Source organism: Silurus meridionalis, chromosome 17, assembly GCF_014805685.1.
Source record: "Silurus meridionalis isolate SWU-2019-XX chromosome 17, ASM1480568v1, whole genome shotgun sequence".
Lineage (NCBI taxonomy): Eukaryota > Metazoa > Chordata > Actinopteri > Siluriformes > Siluridae > Silurus > Silurus meridionalis.
In genome coordinates, this window is record NC_060900.1 from 23,532,722 (window position 1) to 23,558,665 (window position 25,944).

General features: G+C 40.1%; 1 protein-coding gene across 2 annotated transcripts in view; it reads left to right on the plus strand.

Moving 5' to 3' along the window:
- Nucleotides 1-637: 637 nt before the first annotated feature.
- Nucleotides 638-25,944, plus strand: part of trim33 (tripartite motif containing 33) — a 25,987-nt gene continuing 680 nt past the window's right edge. The window contains exons 1-20 of one of the 2 annotated variants that reach the window (XM_046871295.1): nt 639-1,451; nt 8,595-8,713; nt 8,820-8,967; nt 12,027-12,159; nt 13,305-13,421; nt 13,599-13,713; nt 14,450-14,596; nt 15,945-16,062; nt 16,163-16,473; nt 17,779-17,955; nt 18,097-18,306; nt 18,408-18,546; nt 18,717-18,780; nt 18,898-19,048; nt 19,498-19,901; nt 21,174-21,297; nt 21,443-21,517; nt 22,626-22,778; nt 25,536-25,586; nt 25,750-25,944. The exon at nt 25,750-25,944 is cut by the window's right edge and continues 680 nt beyond it. In XM_046871295.1, coding sequence (XP_046727251.1) covers nt 755-1,451; nt 8,595-8,713; nt 8,820-8,967; nt 12,027-12,159; nt 13,305-13,421; nt 13,599-13,713; nt 14,450-14,596; nt 15,945-16,062; nt 16,163-16,473; nt 17,779-17,955; nt 18,097-18,306; nt 18,408-18,546; nt 18,717-18,780; nt 18,898-19,048; nt 19,498-19,901; nt 21,174-21,297; nt 21,443-21,517; nt 22,626-22,778; nt 25,536-25,586; nt 25,750-25,944 — 3,648 coding nt within the window. In that variant the 5' untranslated portion in view covers nt 639-754. Of the gene's footprint in view, nt 1,452-8,594; nt 8,714-8,819; nt 8,968-12,026; nt 12,160-13,304; nt 13,422-13,598; nt 13,714-14,449; nt 14,597-15,944; nt 16,063-16,162; nt 16,474-17,778; nt 17,956-18,096; nt 18,307-18,407; nt 18,547-18,716; nt 18,781-18,897; nt 19,049-19,497; nt 19,902-21,173; nt 21,298-21,442; nt 21,518-22,625; nt 22,779-25,535; nt 25,587-25,749 lie in introns of both variants that reach the window. The other variant, XM_046871296.1, reaches the window with a different exon arrangement.

A 25,944-nucleotide genomic window follows, 5' to 3' on the forward strand; every position in this document is an offset into this window, starting at 1 on the left:
CAGCACATGACAAGATTTCACAATGAAAGATAGATCTATCTATCTATCTATCTATCTATCTATCTATCTATCTATCTATCTATCTATCTAGAAAAAAATCTAAAATTCAAATTCAGGATAACCTACTATTATTATTTTAAATATTAAAATAATATCTATCTATCTATCTATCTATCTATCTATCTATCTATCTATCTATCTATCTATCTATCTATCTATCTATCTATCTATCTATCTGTCTAGAAAAAAATCTGAAATTTAAATTCAGGATAATCTACTATTATTATTTTAAATATTAAAATAATATCTATCTATCTATCTATCTATCTATCTATCTATCTATCTATCTATCTATCTATCTATCTATAAAAAAATCTGAAATTCAAATTCAGGATAATCTACTATTATTATTTTCAATATTAAAATAATATCTATCTATCTATCTATCTATCTATCTATCTATCTATCTATCTATCTATCTATCTATCTATCTATCCTTATAAAATAAACTACTATTATTATTATTATTAGAAATTTTAAAGGATTAATAATTGTATAATTATGAATATATTTTCGATAGTTATGGTTTTGTTAGAGAAAAAGAATAAAAGGATGAAGTTTTAAAGGATTTTGCTCCGAATGAATCATTGACTCGTACGTTGGCGGACTGCAGCTTTAGCGTGATGACGTCAGACTAGGCGAATTTTCTCGGCGCACGAGGACGTCACGTCAGGCGGTTCAAAGAGGAGCAAAGATGGCGGACAACAAAGGCCAAGAGGATACAGAGAGCCCAGCTAGCATGGAGCTAGAGCCTCCGGCGACCGTCAACGGGGACGCCGACGGCGAACATGTCGACAAGGCTAACGACACAGACTCCGTCGTCAAGGACAAGGACGACGGACAGTCCCGCGAAACCGCTCCCGAGACGCCGACACCCAACGCCGAGACCAGCGAGCCCGCCGCCGATGCCGATGGAGGAGGAGGAGGAGGAGGAGGAGAAGGTGGTGGTGGCGGCGGCGGCGGTGGTGGTGGTGGTGAAGGAGGAGGAGGAGGTGGAGGTGAGGCAGAAGGAGGAGGGGAAGCGAGCACCAGCCGCAGTAGCGCTAACGTTAGCCCGGACGGAAACTCGAACACAGAAAGCACGGAACCATCTCTGTCCGCGGTAGACGCCACGTCCACCGCCACTCCCGCCGCAGTGGCGTGCACGTCTTCCCCCGCTCCCGGGACTGAAACGGCGCCTGGCGCTGCCCCTGCATCTGCCTCGGCTCCGTCCGCGGTGCCCATAAACCTGCTGGATACGTGCGCCGTGTGTAAACAAAGCCTCCAGAACCGGGACTGCGAGCCCAAACTCCTGCCATGTCTGCACTCGTTCTGCCTAAAGTGTATCCCTCAGCCGGAGAGACAGATCAGCGTGGGAGTCGCCGGTCCTCACGGCCAGGACACGCACATCGGTGAGTGGGGAGAACGAGAGACGGGGGAGAGGGGAAAAAATCTAATCTAACCGGTAGTTTCAAGATATTAGGGGGAAAAAAGCATGTTGATATGATCTCCCTGAGCAAGCCAATAATCATCACATGGTTTATAAAATAATTACACAACTCCTAACACAAACTTCTCGGACAAGATGGTCATAAATAACTACAGAGATCAGGGACAATGGATAGAAGGTTACAACCGTGGCCTGTTAGATATCAACTCAAGGTTTTTCACCATGTCAGGTTTGCATCATAATTATTATTCCACTATAATAACCCACTCCAGTATCTCTGGACATCCAGGACAGCCAGGCAGGCTCTTCTGATTGGTCGTTATAACATCTGGACTGTTCTCAAATACACATCTGATTGGTCAGAAGGTGTCTGTAATAATGCACTTGTTCTCTAGTCTAGAGTAACAGCTCATTCTAATAATAGAGACATTATCCAAGTGGGATCACTTCTGTGAGGAGACATTTCTTTAACAGGGTGTGCGAGAAATCCAACCCTTCAAGACCTGTTGAAATGAATTTACTCCATGGTGGATCATTGTGGGCTTTAATAACTTCATCTCCAACTATTCCCTCCTTGACCGGTTGTTCATGTCGTGCACAAGCACTCGGATTTAGGCCTTTGGTTTGTTGTTTGTGTGTACACGCCGAGTTTGATTAGAATGGCGACTTGTTTAGTTTGACACATTCACAGCCTATTGCTGATATGTTAATAACCAGGACGTCGTTTTTTTAAAATAATGCTTGTTTACCGGCGCCTGAAGCTCACCAAATGTTCAACGGACGTTCAACAAGGTTTCATTAGCAGGTACAATGACAGTCCCGGGCGTATTTTATTGCAGCACACGTATCTGTTTCAGTCCCGTTTGTATTAAATGACTAGTAGCGTATGTTGTGTTTGGATCCATTGCACTGAGAAGATGTGCATGGTCAGTCATGAGATCCGCTGTTCCTTAAGCAATGATGAGCAGCTGCCTCGTAAGTGTGTGTGTATTTTCCTTTCAGGATTTACCTGATTGCTGATTATTTCCACTGATCAGGATCGTTTTTTGTAAATCCTGCATTCTGCCATCATCACCAAGCAGGAAAACCAGGAGGCAACGAGCGCAGTGTGTCAGTTCTCGTGAACTGATGCATGTGACTTGCTAGCTGTTGATTAATATGGACTAGTTGATTGGCAGCGCAGTGGTGCAGAGGCTATCGTCGATGCCTCAAAGCTTCAGGATGAGCCTGGCTCGGCTTAGTGGGTTTTCTTGTTGTCCCTGGGATTGAGTGCATCTCATCCGAGTTCTTCGGGTTCCTCCCCCTCTCCTGTAACAAGCAGGTGGTTGGCTGGTCTATAGGGCCCATGGTTGCAGGTATGCACCATTTCGTAACGAGCTGGACTTGTGTTGGTGATTCAGAGTGAGTTTTTTCCCTTTCACCTATCGTGACCCCAGGGCAGGAGAAAGCTAAATAACAAATGCAGGAGCATGCACAGAAATCTTGGGTTGAAACTAAAATGAAAATTAGGTTTTGGTGACTATCCTAAGCAGCTTGAAAATTCAAAGCAGTGATGTAAAAGCTACATGTTATGTTAGAAATTAAAAAAATGATGACCTGGCATTTTTCAAATGTATTACAAAAAAATACCTTTGATTCATTTGCTTATATCTTTTCATCCATCTGTGAGGCAAGTCAGTATTTATAATACATTATAACGATGAATAGAGAAATCACAAATCTCTTCGTCCTGAAGTTTCCATCGGTGGAAAACGTATATATTTTTGGTGCATAGATTCCCATAATGATGCAGTGGATGCACAGTGATGGTGTGTATTAAAAGTGAAGGATTCCACTCCAGATTCACAGCCTCCAGAGCTGAATAGTCCAAGGTTGTGTGTGTGTGTGTGTGTGTGTGTGTGTGTGTGTGTGTGTGTGTGTGTGTGTGTGTTTTCCCCCCACCCAGACAGAGAGGCAGCAACCTGATGTAAGAATGTGAATTATTCAGATATACAAAACAACTGAGAGAATTATTTTTATTAATTATTTTTGAAGACGAAAAAGATTGCATTTTGGTTTTTGCGCACGCTTTTAAGGACCGTGTAATGATTTTGCAGGTTGTAATTTACATTGGTTTTTCGAAACCTTCAGAATGCAGAGAATATCAGTGTTCCCGGTTCATAAAGACACGGTTCCATTTGTTTACGTCTACATGTTTACGTGCTTCAAAACACTTTTCATGTACATCTGCTGTTTGTTCACACATGCAATTAAACACCTTCTGGGTGCACTGCTTAATCCTGAGCTCAGGTTACCGTCATGTCCTGTTCTGTCTCAGAAACATTGACCACTCTAAAGTTATTGCCTTGCGTCTGTGAGATTTATTCCCATCTCGAACCCAGGGTTCCTGGGGTAGGCTTTGGATCCACATTTCCTCTGTCCAGAAGAAAGTTTACCAAAATAAATTAACGAATGAACGTTGTTTCCTTCCATTTTTCCGGACAGCTTACGTAAATCCTTATTAGCCTGGCCACTTAATCCTCTTTAGTATTTTCCTCAGAAGCAAATATTATTCCTGAACATCAAACTCAAATGAATTTGCACATTTATTTACATTTAAATTTTGTGACATTTGGCAGGAGCGACTTAGTTATCTCAGTTATACAACTGGGAGATTGAGGGTTAAGGGCCTTGCTCAAGGACCCAGCAATGGCATGTTTGTGGTGCTGGGATTTGAACCCATGACCTTATCCGAAGTCCGACAGCTTATCAATCTTATCCATTAAGCTACCACAATATAGATATTTTTTCTATAATATACATCCTTTGTAGCATTTACAGTACAAACCGAAAGTTTGGACACAACGTTTGGTCTGTACTGTATATATATTATATACACAGTACAGACCAAAAGTTTATATATATTATATATACAGTACAGACCAAAAGTTTATATATTATATATACAGTACAGACCCAAAGTTTCTACACACCTTCTCATTCAAAGAGTTTTCTTTATTTTCATGACTATGAAAATTGTAGAGTCACACTGAAGGCATCAAAACTATGAATTAACACACGTGGAATTATATACATAACAAAAAAGTGAACTAAAAATGTCATATTGTAGGTTCTTCAAAGTAGGCATCAAGAGAATGCCAAGAGTGTTACCCTGTGCATGGTGGGTAATTTCGGGCTTCACTGGGTCACACAATGATTTGTGGAAGAAATATATCAGCTTTCAGAAGGTCAACCATACTTAAAGCATCATTGGTAAGAAATGTGCTTTTATTCATAGAATATCTGAAGTGTAATACAACGCCAACATTATTACTAGCCTTTATATTAAGCAATAACGTCTAGTGGTTTGTTGTGTTTGTGGGAGTATGTGCATCTAGATCACTTGAACATGTTGGCTTTTATTTCATTAATTATATTCAGGAGTATTAAATCTCCTGGAAGGATCCACTGCGTGTACCCGTGCATGTACCTGTGCTACATTGCATTGGCGAGTCTTAAGTGTTGAACCTGTTGGTTGGATTTGTTTTTTTGATTGTTTTTGTTGTTTGAGTTTTGATTGATCAGAAGGCCTTTTATTTCTATAACGGAACATCTGATGATAGTTCTGGCTTCAAGGCAGATCATAACACCTGCTCATTGGAAGTATGTTGTCCTTTCTAGGGTAACGTGTGGACTCATTTAAACTCAGACTGATAATGGATCTAAAACATGCTCCCGCTTTCGTTTATGGTTTGTAGAATTAGTATTAGAGTAGAATATTGATCAAATGACGGTTTCTGTAAGATGTTTATTTAAAATACAGTGAAGGAGTCTTCAGTGTCATTGCTTTGTGACAGTTTTCCACCAGAGGAAAGTCTTCAGAAACCAGTTTTCTGGTCGTTCGGGAGGTTTTTATGTCTTGTGTAGCTTCATGAAAAAGAAGAAAAGAGTCGAGGCTCATAAATGCTACAAAATAAAGTGATAAGAGAATGAAATTGTTTAGTGGACACGTTATTACATTCATCCAACTTTAAGCAATGAAAAAGTATAGCGTGTTTCTCTTTATTGGATAAAAAAAACATTGTGCATCAACAAACTGCTGTTGTATAAGAGGAATAAAGCACTTCAGGATGTGCTGCTCTATAATAGTTTTTTTCTTTTAGAAATGCTTTGCATCAGCTCACGTCTCATCACCTCGTCTTTTGATTATTTCCCAATAACAGCCTCATGTTTGCTTTGCATCCTTACACAAGGTTACATATCAGTCAGGTTCACACCCTTAATGACACTTTCTGTTCTTTTCCTTAGCTGCTGCTCTTAAAAGGTAACATGGCTGTTCATAGTGAATATTCAGGCCAAAAATTTGCTTAGAATTTGTATGTATTTATTTATTTTTGCTATGATTTTGTTAATCTTGTTTGTATTTTTGTTATTCACTCTGTCACATGGTTCATTTAGGGTTCTGTATGGTTTGTTTTTTTGTTTATGCATTGACTCGATTTCATTCATAACATTCGCTTTGTGTTAAATCGCGTGACACCGCGTCATAGAAACACGACAGCATTAGGTCAAAGGTGACTTCACGGTCGGGGTGAAAGAGGTGAAACATGAATGTGGTTCACGGGTCGTCTTAGCTTTTTTTTTTTTTGCTTTATAAATCTAATTTGAGAAATGGTCCCTACAAATAACAGCTTTTGTGTGTTCATATGATCACATTCCAGCTGTGTTGTAAATGTTCGTTCCTATTTTGAAACCTTTTTTTCCCTTTTTCTATAAAACAGAGGTCCCTCTTTTATGCTCTTCATATGATCATGTGCTCAATTTCATTTTTTTTTGTGCACAAAGTTGAAATGTGAGATATTGGGCCTCTTGGATGTCACTTGAAAGACTGAGTGATAACAAATGTTTCACTCTTAACGGTCTACAAACTTTCAGTGTACAATGTTTTCGATGTTATAAAATTGCCAGATATTTTGCAGCTATTTTAAGTCCGTAAATGATGATTTGGGGAGTCAATGTTTGGTGATGCTTTTCAGGTCATCCTTTACTTATCAATATATTAGGTTTCATTTATTTGTTCTCTCTAAATAGGGATTTAGATTCATTTTGTCATTAAAAAAAAAAATTTGTTTAAATCCTGGCCTCAACTTTCATAAACAGGAGATTTTTTTAAAAATTATTATTCCTTTTTCTTTAATTCTTTTTTTTTTTTAATCACATGCCTTGTGTTCTAATTCACTCAAATCTCTTTATTGGAAAGACTTTATTGTTCCTTTCTTGACATGTCTGGTTTTTGTGTTGTGATTTTATTTTATTTGTTATTTATTTAAATGGACTATGCTTTAATCTTATAAAGAAGCTACTGGGGGTTTGTATATTATGATGTGCATGTAATTTGTGTTGGTTTTTCTTAGTTTTGTTTAATAAGTCGAACCCGTTGTGGTTAAGAGGGTTGGATGTTGATGTTTTATAGGCGTCTCTGTAATAATAGGGCTGTTGTGTTACAGTCCTCATTCTCATCGTGTGTCTTGGCTCTGAAATTGGAGCTTGCCAGCATTTGCATTAAAAAAAATGTATTTGCCTTTATTTAGTTTAGCGTGGACGTCTGTAACATTTTAAAGCAGTCTCTATGTCGAGACTTCCTTTTACTACGTGTGGACTACGTGTGGTGTAGGGACTCCTATGTAATTTGGCGGTATTTACATTTGTAAAATGTTGCGCGTTAAATTAATTTCTACGCCTTTCATGCGCTTTGTTTTTGCATTTTGAAGCATAGTACAAAGTAGTAGCTGTTTGGACATTTGTTTAAAAAAAAAAAAGGGACCGAAACGATTATTGTCTGCACTCGACATGGAGATGCTTTAAATGTTCACATTTGAAATCCAGCTGCGACCTGAGGCCTTGGTTTACCAGTCCTGCAGGAGTTGTGAATGCTTTGGCGCTTCTAAAACAGGACTTATTTGTCTAAACCCTAATCTCGAAGAGTCACTCCGGGTGTGGCGATTATCTGTCCTCTCAGTGCTCTTTCTGTCTGCAGTGTCTTATAAAGCAGATGTGAGCATTAATGAAGGCCCTGAAAATATATAAATCCTATGCAGTGGTCACAGTCCATCACTTCTTTACACTGGCTGTGTTCACTTCAGCTGCACTTCAGCTGCCAATCAGCACGCATCTTTTCCCCCAGCCCGGGATTAGAGGGAACTGGCTGATTGCAGAAAGCGCCGGCTCGAGCAGACTCAAACCAGTTCGTACCGGTTCTGGCTGCAGCCGGCTAGATGGGGGGAAGTGAATTGATGGCATGTCAGAGCGGCTATTAAGAGGGGGGGGTGGAGTGATGAATGGGAATGAGGGGGAAGGGAAAAGGCCAGATCACACTCATTATCTGATTTAAAATTTGGATTAGAGTAAAATTCAATTAGTTTCAGGGATAGATTAATGTAATGCCCCATGCACTCGTTCGCAGCACACACAACAAATGTGTTCCAGGCAAACTGTTGCGAATGTCTCCTCAACCCTGCGGAAATTTTAATATTAACAAAAATAAATAAAATGCGAAAATAAATAAATGTGAACGCTTATGTGCACCTTTTGCGCTTCAGGCACAGTTCATTTCCCTAGTTAAATTTGTTTAAAGCATTTACATGAAAATGTGCGTGATTTGTTTGCTTGATTGTTGTTGTAATCCTTTAGACTTTACTCCCTGGTTTCCGTATGTGGGTGTGTGCAGTGAAGTATTGGCTTCATAATGCAGGATTTCTCCGTTAGGTTAAGCTAATATTCTGGGGTGTTTTTGTTCGCTTTTTTTCTCCCCAAAGGCTTATCCTTGACTTTCCGTCATGCCTCCGTATGTGTCTAGAGACACATTCTAGAAATCCTTGGTTAATATTAATACGTTTAGGCAAATATAGCTCGAGGGTTGAAATACAATTTTGGAAGGAGGACGTTCTCACTTCCCATATATTTCACTGTTCTTGACTGAATTGTGCCCAGCACAGACGTCAGTCCGATTAAGTGAAGTCACAGCAACACGGTTACGCTGTGTCTGTGACTCGGGTTCAACAATGTGCTCGTGACCCTGTGACACTTTGCATCTCTTACACTTCCTTGTTTCTTCTGCTCTCGCCAGTGAACGTCATGCGGTGTACGGTGTGCTACCAGGACTACAAACAGATCGACATGGTGGACAATTACTTTGTGAAGGACACGACAGAGGCCTCTAGCACTTCTACAGAAAAGTCGACGCAGGTGAGAGAAATCGCACCGCAGACACTCGCCGACGAGGCGCTTCGCCGCGCACGCGTTTGTTAGAAGCGTATTTTAAACGTTCGTTTACACGCTGGTATCCCTGCAGGTATGCACCAGCTGTGAAGACGACGCCAGCGCCATCGGTTTCTGCGTGGAGTGCGGCGAATGGCTATGCAAGACATGCATCGAAGCACACCAGAGGGTGAAATTCACCAAGGATCATACGATACGTAAAAAAGAGGAAGTCTCTCAAGGTACGATATTGCTTTTTTTATTATTATTATTTATTTTTAATTTTTATTGGACACGCCATTGTTTCCGGTCACACCGATTTGTTGTTGTTGATGAGGTGCTTTAAATCTGCACACCGATAAATAAATACACTGTATACAATAATGTTTGTGACCAGATCATTAGATTGCTATGTGTTCTTCCTGGAAGACGTTCTGCTGGATTTTGGAAGGTTCTTGTGGAGGTTTGTGCTCATTTAGCCACAAAGGTGTTAGTAAAGTCAGGTGATGACGTACGTAGCGGAAAGAGGCCACCTACATGTGGTGTTCATTAGGGGTGAGGTCATGAGCTCTCTAGCAGGAGATCTTCCACTCCAACCCACACAAACTATATCTTCATGGAAGTGGTTTTGTGCACAGGAGCATTGTCATGCTGGAGTGCATTTGGGTCTCCTATTTCAATTGAAGGAAAATGTAATTCTACTGCATTTAAAGTCACCCTATAAAACTGTCTCCAGTTTTGTAGTTACGAACCACATATGGCTGGAAAAGTCCAGTGTCCCAGCACTTTTGTCTGTATAATATATGTTTTTGAAAAAACAAAAACTCCAATGAGGCTCCAAAGGGAACCCATCCTAATCTGGGTGGTACCGAATGCCCATTCATTACAGTTCCATCATTGTTAAGGTGTGCAGTGATGATCTGCAGTCCCCTGTCGAGAAACAGAAGAAAAGAAACGATGGCCCCTTATGGAGTGCATTAGGAGAATCAGGAACAGGATCGGCCCCATATTTTGTCCACACATTTAAGCCAAAATGCTAGAAATAAATTCCATTATGATGTGTGTTGAATGTTTCGAAATTCAATTTGTGTCTTGTTGCTTGAACTAATGTGTAGGAACTTGTGTGTGTGGGCAAGTCATGAATTCATGAAGCAGTTCCTAGGAAAATGCAAAAAAAAAAAAAAATCCAGTGTGCTGCCCAGTTCTGTGTTCTGTTGCTGGGAAGTTGAGTTAACTGAGCTAAAAAAAAAAAAAAAACCCAGTGAGCTAATAACGGGCTTCACTGCAATCTGTGAAAAACGAGCGAGTCCTGAGTAAGGCTGACTAAATCTAGAGAAAATGTTCTCTTGATATCGTCTCCGGTGATAAGAAATTATTTCGAACCCGCGCTGAAATGTCTTCGGCCGCCATTTTAGCTACGTGCGTATCGTCTTGTCACACGTAAAGATTCTTACTGGAGTCACCTTTCGTTTTCCCATGTGGAAGTGCATGACAGTGAGGTAATTGTGTTATACAAGTGTTTTATTCATGCTGAACAACACCATATTCTGCTCAGCTTAGTCACCGTTTCCCCTCTTTATTCTGGAGATTTTAGTTAATATACCTGATAAAATAGTTTCTACTAAAATAGTTTCTACTAGTTTCTACTAATGTGTGTGTGGGTGTGTGTGTGCGGCAAGTGGAGGAATTCAGGACCCTAAGCCAGTTTTAGTGTGTTGTGTTGCAATAATTATTTTAAATGGAAAGTTCCAAAGGCGAATACACTCAGTGAAAAAAAGTGTTGTCAACAACCAACTAAACCTGCTGCTGTGAAGCAAAACACTAATAACCCAAATTCTTCATTCAATTAATTTTTTTATTTAGTGCTTTCAACAATGTACATTGTCTCAAAGCAGCTTTACAGAGATAAGGTGGTAATAAAATAACGTACACGTTTGTCCCTAATGAGTGAGCCAGTGGTAACTGTGACATAAAAAAAAAAAACTCCATGAGATGGCATGAGGAGGAACCTTGAGAGGAACCTTAAGAGGAATCTTGAGAGGAATCCGTCCTCATCTTGTTTGCAACGAATGTCCATTTGTTACAGTTCATCATTGTTATAGTGTGCAGTGATGATCTGCTGTCCCCTGTGAAAAAACTGAAGAATAAAAACCCTTGGCTCTTTCTGCAATGATTTTAGGAGAATCAGAAACAGGATCGGACTCATGTTCCGCCCACTTTTTAAGCCAAAATAACAGTAATACCTTCCATACTGAAGGTATTTTTTTTTATTATTTACAAATTTTTTTTGGTTGTTTTTGTCTGTTCATTGCCTACAGAAAAATATATGCACTAGTACTTAGTCAAGAAGCTCATAGATTTAAATCATTTGCTAGTTTTGGCCTTGTTCCAGCAAGAGAACGAGAGATGGTAATGCAGTTGCTATGGCGACAGGCAGAGTTTCAAGCGAGTCTTTCGGCTGCACCGTTTTCGTTATTGCAAAACGAAAACTCGAACAGATCTGGAGAGGAGCTGTTAAACCATATGGATCTCAGGAGCGTCTGAGATCGAGGAAACGGCACGAGGCGAGGATTTTCTACGTGACCTGTGTGTACAAAGGCATTATCGCAGCCTAGATCGGACAGAGATTTGTTTTACCTGGATTTAGCTCATTGGTGCTGCACGCCGTTACGTTCTCCCCAGCCGAGAAGACAATAATTAGCTAGTGCACAATTTAGTAATAATAATAAAAGCCAGTGGGGGGCGGGGTTCAGATTTGCATGGAAGTGTTGGGCTACGGCGAGACGCAGCGCTGTTATGTACCCGTTTCATATCAATAAGCACACAGACGTGTGGGTCTGTCCGATGTCATATCTTGCTTTCAATAGCATAAGCTTGGCCAGGTAAAGAAATTTAAAACAGGCACCTGATGTAAGGTAGATGTGTTTCAGACTACATAGTCTAATGCTAATTATCATGTTGGTTTGTTTTCTGGGCAAGAAATAAGAAGGCTGCAGAGCCGAAGGGGGGGGTCAGGGGGTGTAATTGGACCGAGTAAAAGCAAAGAAAAAAAATTTCCAGAGCCCGAGATCCTTTACACGGCTTCTCTAATGCTCTCGTTGATAAATGGGGAAAGAAGCGGAATGAAATGAAATCTAAAGTGGAATTTTCAATAAGCTAGTAAGCTGTCCGCATACTTTTGACAACGTAGTGTAATTATGAGGGTTAAATTCAATTCATTAAATGGTACCTGCGTGAATTGCCGTGTTCAAATCTCACGACTGGGAATTTGTTTATCCAGTTGTGCGTTACGTTGTTGCAGAGTCAGTAAGTGCATCTGGTCAGCGGACGGTCTTCTGTCCGATTCACAAACAGGAGGCGCTCAAGCTCTTCTGTGAGACCTGCGACAAGCTGACCTGCAGAGACTGCCAGCTGCTGGAGCACAAGGAGCACAGGTCAGTCCTCCATGCACATTATATCTGTTAATACTATCTTACAAACACAGATGGGCTGAAACATTTACCTGCTGTTACGCTGCGAACGTGTTCTCGTTTCTCTCCGGTTATTTACTTTAAGGCTTCAACCAGGAGGAAGAGACTCTGATTCATATATATATATATATATATATATATATATATATATATATATAACATTAATAATCAAAGAAGCTGCGTTTTGACCTTTTGTTACCTTCTCATTATTTGGGCTTCAGAGTAATGAATCAGTATGGAGTGATTTGATTTTGCATCCTGCCATGAAAAACACTCGTATTATACAAGGAATACAGCATGATGGTACATATTGGCCTTGAAAAATTGGCAATGGTGTGAGTTTTTTACATTTATTCTTTTTTTATAGTATAGCGTCTTATACTTTTTATCTGATTACATTTACATGTTACATGGTAAAAAAAAAAAAAATAGAATTTTTGTATAATAAATGAAATATACAAACATTGAAAACATGCACATGAACATAGTAAAGCCGCAGTAAATCACGTTTGAAAACAGATAAGTTACTGTTACTGTAGTAGACAAATGCTATTAAAAAGAGAAAGGACTGCTGAAACACAGCAAGCTAACAGGCTTTATATTATAAATAAAGAAATACTTAAAACGTAATCGTTTAATGCTGCTGTTATTTGCCGCTTTTAGATTTAGTGGTTTTTTTTTTCGCACCGGTTTAATCGAATCCTGATGCTCGCGAGTCAAGACAGAACAGATCCAGTGCGACTTTCCTAAAGTTACAAACGCTTTACACAATAGCACTTTATTAATCTACACCATTTTCACATGATGGGGATTATAGTTTTTACTCACTGTGCTGATGTTAAACCTTCATCCGTCACACAAGTGTGTTTTCTTTTCCTGCTGCCGACTGACCCTGAACTCCCCATTTTCAAGCGTCTGTGTTTTCGTAGCTAAGCTGTAACTTGAGCAGCCCATCTAATAGATAATCGCTGACAACGAATTTTATTATCGATTATTAACAATTTTATCGATTAGATGTTGAAGCTACTACTCTACTCTTCCTTTCTCAAATGGCCTATCAGAGATTTCTTTCATTCTTTCTCTTCCGATTATCTTGTCCTGTGTGCCAGGTATCAGTTCTTGGAGGAGGCCTTTGAAAATCAGAAAGGAATTATCGAGACGTTTATGGCCAAACTGCACGAGAAGAGAAATTTTGTACAGTTTTCTACAGCTCAGGTGCAAAATAGGTAAGACTCGAAGCGTCTGTCACAGTGCTGCCTAAATGCATTTAAATCGAGCGCGTTACCATGATGATTTTCCGTTCAAACTCGTGCACGAGCTGATTTTACTTATGTAAACCTTTTTTTAATTATTAGGAAAAATTTAATTAATGGATGTTTTCTTTTTTTCTCTCCTTGTTCCAGATTAAAAGAGGCGTCTGAGACGCACAAGAAGGTTGAGCATGAGATTAAGATTGCAGTCTTCACGCTTATCAACGAAATCAACAAGAAAGGCAAATCTCTTCTTCAGCAGCTGGAGGTATGGGGGGAGGGGTTTGCTGGTGCAGAAATGTAGAGACATAGTGTTTTTAAGTTTTATTTTCTTGTCTTTTTTTGGTTGTGTTTCTGTTCACTAACATGGCATTTTTGCATAAAGTCCTTCAAGCCCTTACTATAGAAGCACTCATCTCAATAGGAGCTCAATGTAAAGTTGAGAATTGCTGCCCACCTGTTGTAGAATACACAATTATATTGGCACCTTCATGTGATAGAATAGTATCTGTGAAAGTGAATGTTTATAGGACTGTGGTGAGACCTGAGATGTTGTATGGATTAGAGACAGTAGCATTGAGTAAAAGACAGGAGGTGGAGCAGGAGGTAGCAGAGCTGAAGATGTTGAGGTTTTCGTTAGGACGAGGATGGACAGGATTAGAAATGAGTTTATTAGAGGGACAGCGCATGTAGGACGTTTTGGAGACAAGGTGAGAGGTGAGATTGAGATGGTTTGGACATGTGCAGAGGAGGGACACGGGGTATATCGGTAGGAGAATGCTGAGGATGGAGCTGCCAGGAAGGAGGAAAGACATGCATGTATTTGGTTTGAAAAAGGCCGATGTAGAGGACAGGGGGTATGGAGACGGATGATCCGCTGTGGCGACCCCTAATGGGAGCAGCAGAAAGATGATGTCTGAATTTAGAACTTCACCGTGGTATCGAACGAGATTCTCACACACGTTCGGGAAATGAAAAATAAAACGTGTGTTTTTCTGTTGCAGAGTGTGACGAAAGAGCGCACCGTGAAGTTACTAAACCAGCAGCGGGACATCGGCTCACTGGCGCAGCAGATCCTACACGTTCTACGCTTCACACACTGGGCCATCAGCAACGGAAGCAGCACCGCGCTGCTCTACAGCAAGAGACTGGTGAGTCGCTCTAAACTAAACTGCACGTGTGAAAGAGCTTTATTGTAAATTTAAAATTTAATCACGTGTCTCGGTTCTTCTTTTAATCAAAGTCATTCAAATGTTGTCAGTAGTTGCCTCTTATCTTGCAAATGAATGCTAGAAAAGCGAACAACGAGCATTCGGTAACCACAGAGTTGATCCTCTAATGCAAGTGTAAATGTGACACCAGAGGTGAGAAACTTGTTCTAGAGCTGGGGATGAGTGAACCATGTGGCGTTCTCTGGTTTTAAGGTGTAAAGTGTTTGTAAGGCTCTGTTCACACCTGCCATTCACATGCTGCCTCAGTGATCGGATCCCAAATAACTGCTTTTCATAGCTCGTCGTCTCGTCTGTCGTTCATGTCCAAATTTGTATTAACAAAACACGCTGCTGGAATTTTTAAACGTTTTTTTGAAGCCGCATGTGGTCAGGACATTTCTGTGCGAAAATAAATACATGTGCAGAACAGCAGACACGATGTATGAAGTCCAATACAAATGGTCACTGTAATAACACGTTTGTAATATGGGGTGTGAATGGCTATGATTCTCACATGTCCACTTGTGATCTGATCACACAGGACGCATGTAACACGAGGTGTTAATGGGGGAATGTGGCACTATTTAATTTTATTTCTTATTTTTTTTTCATTGGGTCCTCTCTTCTAGCTCAGGGTTTCTGTAAGGTTTTAAAAAGTCTCTAAAATAAAAAGAAAATCGAAATTTTACACCTTAAAAAGTCTTAAATTCTGTGTTCTGGGACAGGTCTTAATTGTTTGATGTCTATGTAACGCTACCTTTAATGAACATTGAAATGCTCCCGCAGCACTTCAGATGTTTTTTGTTTGTTTGTTCGTTTCCGTGGTTGTTGTTCTTGCTTTCGCTGGTCCAAATATAATTTGATGTATTACGACTGCAAAAGACCAAAATGCTACAGCCAATCAGCTTTCTGTTACTGCCGCAAAAATCTCTCTTGGATTGTTCCACAGATGTAAACGGATTGTAATGTTTAGCTGTGGCGAGCTTAAATAATGTTGAAATAATCGCTTACGTTCTGCGTTTAGTATTCTTCATAGCGATGTCCACTAGGTGGCAGGTCTGAGGTAATACATCCACGTTACCATGCCAACCAATTTTTCCCACTTGTAAAGCGTGTCTGACTTGAATCAGTGTGTAAGACCTTATTTACAAGCTACACTGCCCCCAGTGTTCATTTCTGTCTATTACACTTATGCTCTTGTGAAGGTTGCATTTTGAATTGTACACTTGCTTCAAATCGTAATCAATTAAATTGCTTTCTGACGTTTTTCCTTGTCACTCCTTTTTAGATTACATACCAGCTGCGCTTCATGCTTAAGGCTCGTGTTGACCCGGTGCCTCATGCCAATGGAGCTGTGCGCTTCTTCTGTGACCCCACCTTCTGGGCCAAGAACGTCGTAAACCTTGGTAAACAGCAATAAATAAGTAAAAAATATACATGGCAACCCAAAATTGAGGTGCTTCATAAACATTCAGACTAACTTATATTTTGTCCTCTTTTGCTTAGGAAACTTGGTGATTGAGAAGATGCCAACACCCGCCCCCCACCCCACGAACATGATGGTGGGGCAGCAGATATCGCCGGGCCATAACACGGCAGGAAAACACCCCGGGCAGATCAACCTGGCACAGCTGCGACTGCAACACATGCAGCAGGCTGCTTTTGCACAAAAACAGCAACATCAGCATCATCAGCAGCAGCAGCAACAACAACAACAGCAGCAGCAGCAGCAGCAGTTGCAGCAACAAATGCGCATTGCATCGCAAATGTCCCAGCATCCACGGCAGGGAGGACCACCTCAGATGATGCAGCAGCAGGTAAACTGTGTGTGTGTTTGTGTGTGTTTTGGGGAGAGCTAGATTTAGTACAGTCAACCCCCTGATAATTCGCGGTTCGGAACATTCATTTGGTCAAACACTGTACACTATTACGTTTATAAAGTGAGAATGTGTAGTTAATTTCACTAAGGTACCATAGGGGGTGCGTCCAAAATTCTCAGATTTTTAGAACTCGTGGGGGTCTTAGAATGTAAGATCACTGTATTGCCATGTATGTTTAGAGTCTCAATACTTTTGCTTGATTATTAATTCCCTCTGTTATTTGATTAAAAAAAGGATTTGACAACGAGGCAGTGCTTCAGTGATCTCTGCTGTTTTGTTTACTTGGAGTGGAAATATTTGCATTGAATCATGGGGAATTTCAGTTGAATATTGATATTCTGATATGTTTTTTTTTTTTTTTTTGTAAGAACAAACTAATAATTCTAGGGTTGATATTTTCAAATAATAGAAAGCTAGTAATGAAAATGGGTAAAAAATAAATTCAACCTTTTGTTGAAAGAATCAGAATTTTTCAGCCTTTAATTTAAAATGTATATAATATATTTTATATATTATATTAGAATTTTTATATTTAAACTAATTCATCTTAAAGCACCTGACATTAATGTTGCTGTGAGTCTTACAGTTTTTTGTTTGTTTGTTTTTGGGGTTTTTGTTTTATTTTTGTCACATTTGATTTCAGATGATCAAGCAAATTTAGATATTACGCACAACCCAAGGAAAAAAATTCAGTTTTAAATGATGTGGGTTTTTATTTTTAAGGGAAAAAAGCTGTCCAAACCTGCCTGGACCATTACGTGAAAATGTATTTGCCCCTAAAACCAATAACTGATTGTGACTGCAACAACTGCAATCAAGCATGTGTGATAACTGGCTATGAGTCTTTTACTTCACTGTGGAATTTGAGCCCAGTCTTCTTTGCAGATTGGTTTTATTAAGCCACATTAAAGGGTTTTCATGCTAGGTCACGCCACAGCATTATTTCATAGCGCTGTACAAAAATCAAAGAAAAGCTTGAGAAAAATGATTCATGTTTGCAATACTTTTAACAAACATTTTAAAATAGGATGCTTAAAATATATGTAATATATATTATTGCTATAAATACTATATAAAGTTAGTATTATGTGTAGTCTTTACTTTGTACTCGTATATTTAATGTCTGATTTTTCTTCTTTTTTTCTTCTTCTTTTATTTTATTATTTTAATATTTATTCTAATTATTATTTTTAACCCCTGTTATATTCATTACCACTAATTAGCATGGTCTCACTGTTTCAGCCTCCAAGACTCATCAGTATGCAGTCGCTGCAGCGGGAGGGGGTTAACGGCGGGCCCCACATGTACCCTCCTCCCCATCACCTGCGCATGGCCAGCTCACAGAATCGCATGCCTGTAGTCCAGCCCCGCCTCAACGGCCAGCCGTATCCCATGATGCAAACGCAGCTCCAGAGACAGGTTTGCATGGCACATTTTAATTTATTAGCAGTTATCAATTTACATTATTATCAGGAGTTGTGTTCAACACTCGATCAACAGCCTCCCTTAAAAATATTTAAAAATCAACAAAAACCCAAATCGTGTTCTCTTCTCCTGCAGCATTCCAACCCCGGCCATGCCGGCCCCTTCCCTGTGGCATCCCTGCACAACATCAGTGCTGCCAACCCCACCAGCCCCACCAGTGCCAGTATGGCCAGTGCTCATGGCCACCGGGGGCCCACCAGTCCTGTAGTGGGCCCCATTGAGCTCATTCCTTCAGTAACCAACCCTGAGAACCTGCCCTGCCTTCCTGATATACCCCCCATTCAGGTACACACACACTGCTCTTGAACTGTACATATGTGCTGATATGTCCAAGCTGGAATCACTGATATGTTTTTGTTTGTTCATTTTATAAAATTTTTGGTCAGTTGGAAGATGCAGGTTCCACCATGTTGGACAATCTCTTAAGTCGCTACATCTCTGCTAACACACAACCCCCAACTTTGGCATCCAACAACAACCTTAATTCCTCACCAGGTCCCTCCACACACTCTCCAGGGTCATCAGGTACGTCAGTCTTACCGAACATCTGAAATTTAGTGGAATGAATAAACGCATTGACCGAAAGAAGAAACCGTTTAAATAAATCAAATCGACATTTTGAGCCAAATATTGGTTGAGTGTATTTGAACAAAATCATCTGCAAAATATATCCAAATAAATCCGATGATTTCCAGGGTTATCCAGCTCACTTACTCCTGCTCGGCCTTCCAGCTCCTCCAGCACAGGAAGTCGCGGCAGGTAAGTGGTGCAATACGCAGGAGGGCGCAGGAGTTTGAACCTGTGCATTCTTCATGTTTTAATAGTCAGAATACTCTGTTGCTTGGTTGTGCACAGGTATGTTTGTGTGTGTTACAGTCGAGGGTCAGCAGGCAGTTCAGGGCCTGGGAACACAGCTCCGGAACAGGTGAAGGTCAAACAGGAGCCTGGCGCGGAGGAGGAGTGCGGATTCTCCGGGGCCAACGTCAAATCCGAACGGGGCAAAGATGGCCGACGGAGCGCCTGCATGGTATTTTTCCTTCACCTCTGAGTTCAGACAGACATTAAGTCTAATTAATGATAAGTCATAAATGTAAAGAATTCAGGGTCATCCCAGTTCCAGAAAAATGCAGTAAATCCGTTAAAAATAAATTTTGTATCCGAAAACCAATTATTTAGTAATATTATAGCAAACATCAGATATTGTGACATGACACACGTTATAGTTGGAATTTAAAATAGTTTCTTTCGGACGTTAAATATGGTCTTAAATATCTTTATTGAAGTCTGCAGATTTGAGCCTGGAAAAGCATGGAATTTTGAAGTGGAAAAACGTGTAGGAACCCTGATGCCAATGTCATTATGCAAATAAAAAAAATAAATAAAAAAAAGATGACCTAATTTAGCATTTAGTTACTATATGGACTATGATGTTCTTGCTTTACAGTCAGTCACCTTAATTCTTGTCCCTCTGTCCAGATGAGCAGTCCCGAAGCCAGCTTGACTCCTCCGCTCCCCGTACTGGGTTCTGTGTCCACCGGGTCGGTTCAGGACATTTTACGGACTTTGGGAGAGAACATTAAAATGGAGCCTCGGAGCGAGACTCAACCGCCGTCTTGCAGCAGCACGCAAAAGCCGAGCTCCAAAACCGGCACCCATTTTACCAACGGTACACAGACCACCCTGCTTTCCTCTCGCTCTCAGAGGAGCAGCATGAGCAGCTCTCAGACCAACAGCCAGTCGAACACGGAAGGAAAAGAGGACGACCCGAACGAGGACTGGTGTGCAGTGTGTCAGAATGGGGGGGAACTCCTGTGCTGTGACCGCTGCCCTAAAGTCTTCCACATCACCTGTCATATTCCCACACTCCGCTCCTCCCCCAGGTGAGTAGCGTCTTTATATACCGGTGCAGCTTTTCTAGGATTAATGTGCTCTGGGTTTGAACTGTCACCTTTACACCTGATCCATATAGAAATAAATCATTACGTATAATGTATTGGGATGTCTTACTATATGATTAAAAACAACAAATAATTCTGTACGTCACTAGCAATCAGGTTCAGTGGCATTTCATGAGGACTTTTATTAAAGGGCACACTAATATTTTTGTTTGAAAATGCATGCTTGTTCTCACCGATTTGTTTTTCCTCAACTAAAACGTAGCCTTTTGAAACTGCGTTCCAAAGCGGATTGATTTAAAAAGGTCATTTTCGCGTTCACAGTGTGAACAGTAAAAAGGGAGGCTTTCAAAAAACTACGATGCTATTTGTTTTTAATTGTGGAAATGTTTTTTTTATTACTGTATTTTCCGGACTATAAGCCGCTACTTTTTTCTTATGCGTTGAACCCTGTGGCTTAAACAATAAAGCGGCTAATTTGTGGATTTTTCCGGGGTTTTCTCGGTTTCACAAGCTTCATGCCAAAAAACTGAGCCCCATAACATTAGATCAATGAAATTGCCGATCGGGTTCAGGTAAACCAATGAAACTCTTTATATTAAATCAGATGCGCTCCCACTGAATCGGGCCGCACCACGTCATAAATATGGATGATGTTCCTCTGACGTTTGACCTGCCGCTCACTCCGACTGTCTACAGGAAATGTGAATCATTCCTCACGCTTCACCGATGGTGATTTTTAAACGCACGACGATGCCAAAAGAAAAACTCCCGAGAGAAATAGTTGTGAAAGGAAGGAGGAAGACAGTGAACAATGACTTTCTTGGTAGGCTACTGTTTAGATACAAGCTGTGTAACAGACACTGTCTTACATTAAAGCCTGTGTGAAGTTCATTAGTTTCAGTGTACACAAATCTTTGTCAAATTCAGTGGGTGCGGCTTATATTTGGGTGCGCTTAATAGTCCGGAAATTACAGTATTTATTTATTTATTTATTTTGTTTGACGAAAACGCCATTTCCAAATATATCCAGGTCAGCGTAGATGTAGCTTAAGCCGCATCCATCTATTGAGGCGTATGTTCTTTTGATGGAAAAATAAATGATTTATTTTGTCCTGATTATGCACCACATAAAAAAATTATTTGTTGGGGGAAAAAAAATTGTGCAGCTTTATGATTTGCATGATTTGTTTCAGATGTTGAGCTCTTTTTCTCTTTTCTTTTTTTAATTATTATTTTATTGATTTTATATTACAGTGGAGACTGGATGTGCACATTTTGCAGAAATCTGACCAACCCTGAGATCGAGTATAATTGCGATGATGATCCTCCTAGTAAGAAAGACAAGAGTGAGCAGGGTCTGAGCCCTGACGACCAAAGGGTGAGAACCGGGACTTGAAAAAGAAAAAGATTGTTAATGGAAATGTACAGTTGTTGTGCATTATATTTGTGGGTTTTGTAGTGGTGTATAAGTCCTCAATTCCCTTTTTAATCTTCCATAATTCTTTCTTTTTCCCGTTTTTCAGAGATGTGAGCGTCTTCTGCTTTATTTATTCTGTCATGAGCTGAGCGTAGAGTTTCAGGAACCCGTTCCTTCCACGGTAAGATACATGGAATGTCATGCCCCTATTTACAGTAATCCCCCGTTTTTATAAACGAGAAACCGCGATAAACGGAGCCAATATTTTAGGTTTACTGTACTGTACTGTATTAACATTTTACTTCATTTTATAATTAATAATTAGATTTTTATTAATACATTTCATTTCAATGTAAAAAGTTTTTTGGTCTATCGTGCTATCCGAGAGAGACCTGGAAAATCAGCCAAACTAATTAGTTATGTGACAAACGCAATTCGTTTGCGTGAGATTCGTGGGTGAAGACCCTACCTCGTCCTAAAACACTTAAACTAACACTTTCCAAGTTTGCTTTGTTAAAAAAACTCTCAACCGAGTTGTAGGCTGATTTATCGAAAGTTTGTGATCTAGCATACCAGTGTAGATTTAATCATTGCTAGAGACTCAAAGCACTTTTTGTACGTCGCTCTGGACAATGGCGTCCGCTTAATGCCGCAAATGTACATTTAAAGCCGGATATTTACCGAGTCTGACAGAGGACCAGTGTTCATGTAATGAAGACATTTGAAAGGGTTTTTTTTATTACTGCACTGTACATTTCTTGAATCTGAATGCCAGGAAATGCGGATAGTTTTCTATAATGCCAGCAGCAGTTCTGGTTGTGATTCCAGTCGCAGGTTTAAATTAATGCCCCCCGGTGTCTATCGATCTCCTCAGGTTTATATTAATGCATATATTATAGTCACGTTAACATTATTAACAGGAACAGGTTTTTGCAGACCTTCCACAACATTTAAATTTTTCATTAAACAGTTAAATGGTATTACATGACGGGTTTTTTTAATAAATCCAACCACTGGCTTTAATTTCCTCTTAGAACCGCAGTTAAAAAAAAAAAAAAAGCATTGGCGTGTGCTGCTACAGGAGAATAATATACTTAAAAGCCAAACAGCACATTTTATCGTATTTAATGACTTCTTTTTTTAGCCAACTTGGCAACACAAAAACCAACCCGGTTTTGAGTTCTCATCCCAAAAGCTTTCCCAGGCGCCAGTCAGACATGTGCTCGGTTATTTTACATTTTCAGTCGAGTTCTGTACAGCCCCGATTCATGCAATGGCCTCTTTACCAGGTGCCCAACTACTATAAGATCATAAAGCACCCCATGCACCTGAACCTGGTGAAGAGAAAACTGCAGCTGAAGCACCCGCAGCACTACCAGAGCCCTAAAGAGTTTGTCTACGACGTCCGTCTGGTGTTCAGCAACTGTGCCAAGTACAACGAGGTGAGTGGGAGCATGTCCACGCCAGCTAAGGGTCTGGGACTCATTGCATGCAAGAATCAGGATGGTGGTGTTTTTGTTTTTATTTTTTTTGTTTTGTTGTTTTTTCAATTTAATTTTTTCCCTTTAAGTGGTTTTGGATAGATACGTAACCAAGCAAATAGATGTAAATGTTTTGGTGTCAGAATCAGCACAGAAGGCAGTGTGTTTTGCATGCGTTTGGTGCACCGTGTAAACTCGATCTTTCGTAACACACCCATACTAACAAGCGAATGGACCCGATATGGCTATGAACATTTTGGCGTGTTTTTGAATGCATTGGCTGTTCAGTAATTTAAACACTTTCTTCCCCTCTTCCTCACCAGTATTACTGTGTGTGCCCTAATGCACGTATGTTTTTAGTCAAATCCAGATGTTGCCCGATGTTGAGTTCGGTGGTATGGCGCTTTCACCGTAACTTCACAAAAGCCTTGGCTAGATGAGTTTCTGTTTATTCAAATGCCATGATTTTTGCATAAATATGTAAAACGGTCCCACTTAATATATTATCCGAAAAACTGAAGGTGGCCGGTTTTACACTGAAAACATTATGAAAATCACGAATAAGCAAATAAATTTGAAATGCAAATTGTATTCCCTCTTGGACAGATCTGTCATTAACCCTCAAGGATTTGAAATATAAATTGCCCTTTTTTTTTTCTTCTTTCTTTTTCTTTTTCTCAAGCCGATTACATAAGGAATAAAAGATGACTGGGTGTGGTGTTAGAGAAAAACAATCAACAAAGCGGTGTTGCAGCATGACGTGATTTATATTTCACAGCAGTCTGCCTCACACTTTATTGTTGATTGTTTTCCTATTACACCATGTCCCATAGTGTTCTGTTCCTTTTGTGCTACAGCTCTGGGATATTATGGAGTTCTGAGTTAGTGCATTCTCCACCACCACCACCATTGAAACACCAACTGGAAGAGTTCAGTTCCAGGAATGTGCAGTATCGTGCCATCAAAGTTGTCTTTGAGACGAAATTGTTGTTGTTTTCCCACCACTTTATTTGTCCACACATCTGTAGATATTCAGTTATACTGGATTTGCAAATCTAATCTAATCGCCGAAAGGTTATTTGTAATATGCAAAATCCTTTGTGGTGCTAGTCGCCCACTTCTTTGCCTTCACCTCACTTCACATTGGTGATATTTTTGCCGTTTGCCGTTATTCATGCCTGGTATTAACATTACCGTCGGTTTACGAACAGCTCAGGCGTATATGATTATTTAAAATGTATAGGCGAATGCATTCCCAATGTGTTACCAATAACCAGGAGTCACTAAAGTATTCACTTAAAAATAAATAAATAATTTGAAAAAAGTGTAGGAAATTGAAAGTATCTTGGAATACAAATAAAACCTGCTTAAAATACACACAGAGCACGCTGTTCACAAGATCGCATTCTTTTTTTCGAGAACCAGGTGGCGGCACCGGGAATCTGCCTTCGTGATGTGATTTCGCTCGAGTTATCCGCCACATTATAGCGCATAGGAAGAGCTCTTCAGCCTTCACATGACAGTCCTGCTCATTGCTCACGATAGAGGCAGTGGAAATCGGGCGTTTTAACCGACTTGGAGCTTTATTTGCTGGTGAAATCACACCCCAATGCTGCTTAGAGGGGTGGTATTTTTATGTTAATTTTCCCTGAAACAAATTTACATATGTATTTATTTAAATGGTTTATTTGCATGATTTTATGAGGTTGAACCTATAGTGCATTTAATTTTTATTTTATTTATTTTTTTCTGAGCAGGTAAGGGGTTAAAGCCTTATCAGTGGCAGCTTGAAAAATAAACAGGTTACATATTTAACCAAAACACTGCAACCAAAGTAAACCCCCGCCCGCTGATAAGACGACCTCAAAGTGATTCATTATCTCTGAAAGCAGATCGTGATTAGATCGCCCGAGGACGATGTTAATACCAGGTTTTTAAAGAGCGCTCAAGTTTGCAGCTCATTTGTTCATACAATCAGCTCTTTGAGGAGCTTTGATCGTTGAGAGCAATTTATCTACGTTTATTAGGCACCTTAAAGGTCACCACATGAAATGCCATCATGGCACAAACAGCTCTTAATGTAATCAGTCTTTAATTAAAAGCGAATAGTGAAGAGATTATTGAAGTCCTCCAGAATTTCAAAGGGTTCGGTCCCCAGTGAGGTGACTCACTGTCCCATTTCCTCCATATTCACCGTGTGCCAGCTCTTCATCTGCGATTGCCAATTGTGACTCTCTTTTTTTTTTCCTTCATAAATTTGAACACAAACATCAATTTGTTTAGTTAAAAACCCCATGATGTTTTGTCGATACATTTTCCCTGCAAAAATCCTGCCACTAGAAGTCGTTGCATTAGGAATGATGTGTGTGTGACAGGAAAGTGTCCGTGATTTGACGGTATTTTTTTTTCTTTTCTTGCAATGCTGGAATCGATGTCAAAGAAGCACTATATATACACGCATCATCTGATTCGAGAATTTTATTTTTTTGCTATTTAAAAAATTCCTAAAAAGTCCTAAATGAATTTGGAAACTGTTTCCAAATTGTTTGTGTGTTCAGATTGAATATTGTGCTCCTTAGACATTTTATGCTTCTCAAATACAGTTGAGGTTGTCGCCTCTCTGTATGTATGGTATAAAACATTTCTTCCCCCTTTCTGTTTTTTTTTTTTTTTTTTTTATTTTCCTATTTTATTGCACTGTCATCAACCCCTTTTTAGATGTCTCGAATAATCCAGGTATATGATGAGGAGAAACAGAGTAATGTACAGGTAAGCCGTTCCGTAACACACACCGATGGAGGGTTGGGGCAGGTGTGTTGGCGTCCGAGCCACTTAACCCTCTGCTCTAATTCTTTCCTCTTTTGCTCTCCTTCGTCTCTCACTCTTCTCTTCTCCACCCTCCCTCTGTCTCTTTTTCTCTTCCTGTTCACAGGCTGACTCAGAGGTCGCCGAGGCAGGGAGGACCGTGAGTCTGTACTTCGAGGAAAAGTTGGCTATGATCTTCCCCGACCAGAGTTTCCCAGTAGAACCGGAGAAGAGATCCCGGGAGGAGGACGCCGCCGAGGAAGCGCCAGAGGACGAATCGGACGACGAATTGGTGCAGCCCAAGCGGAAAAGGTTAAAACCC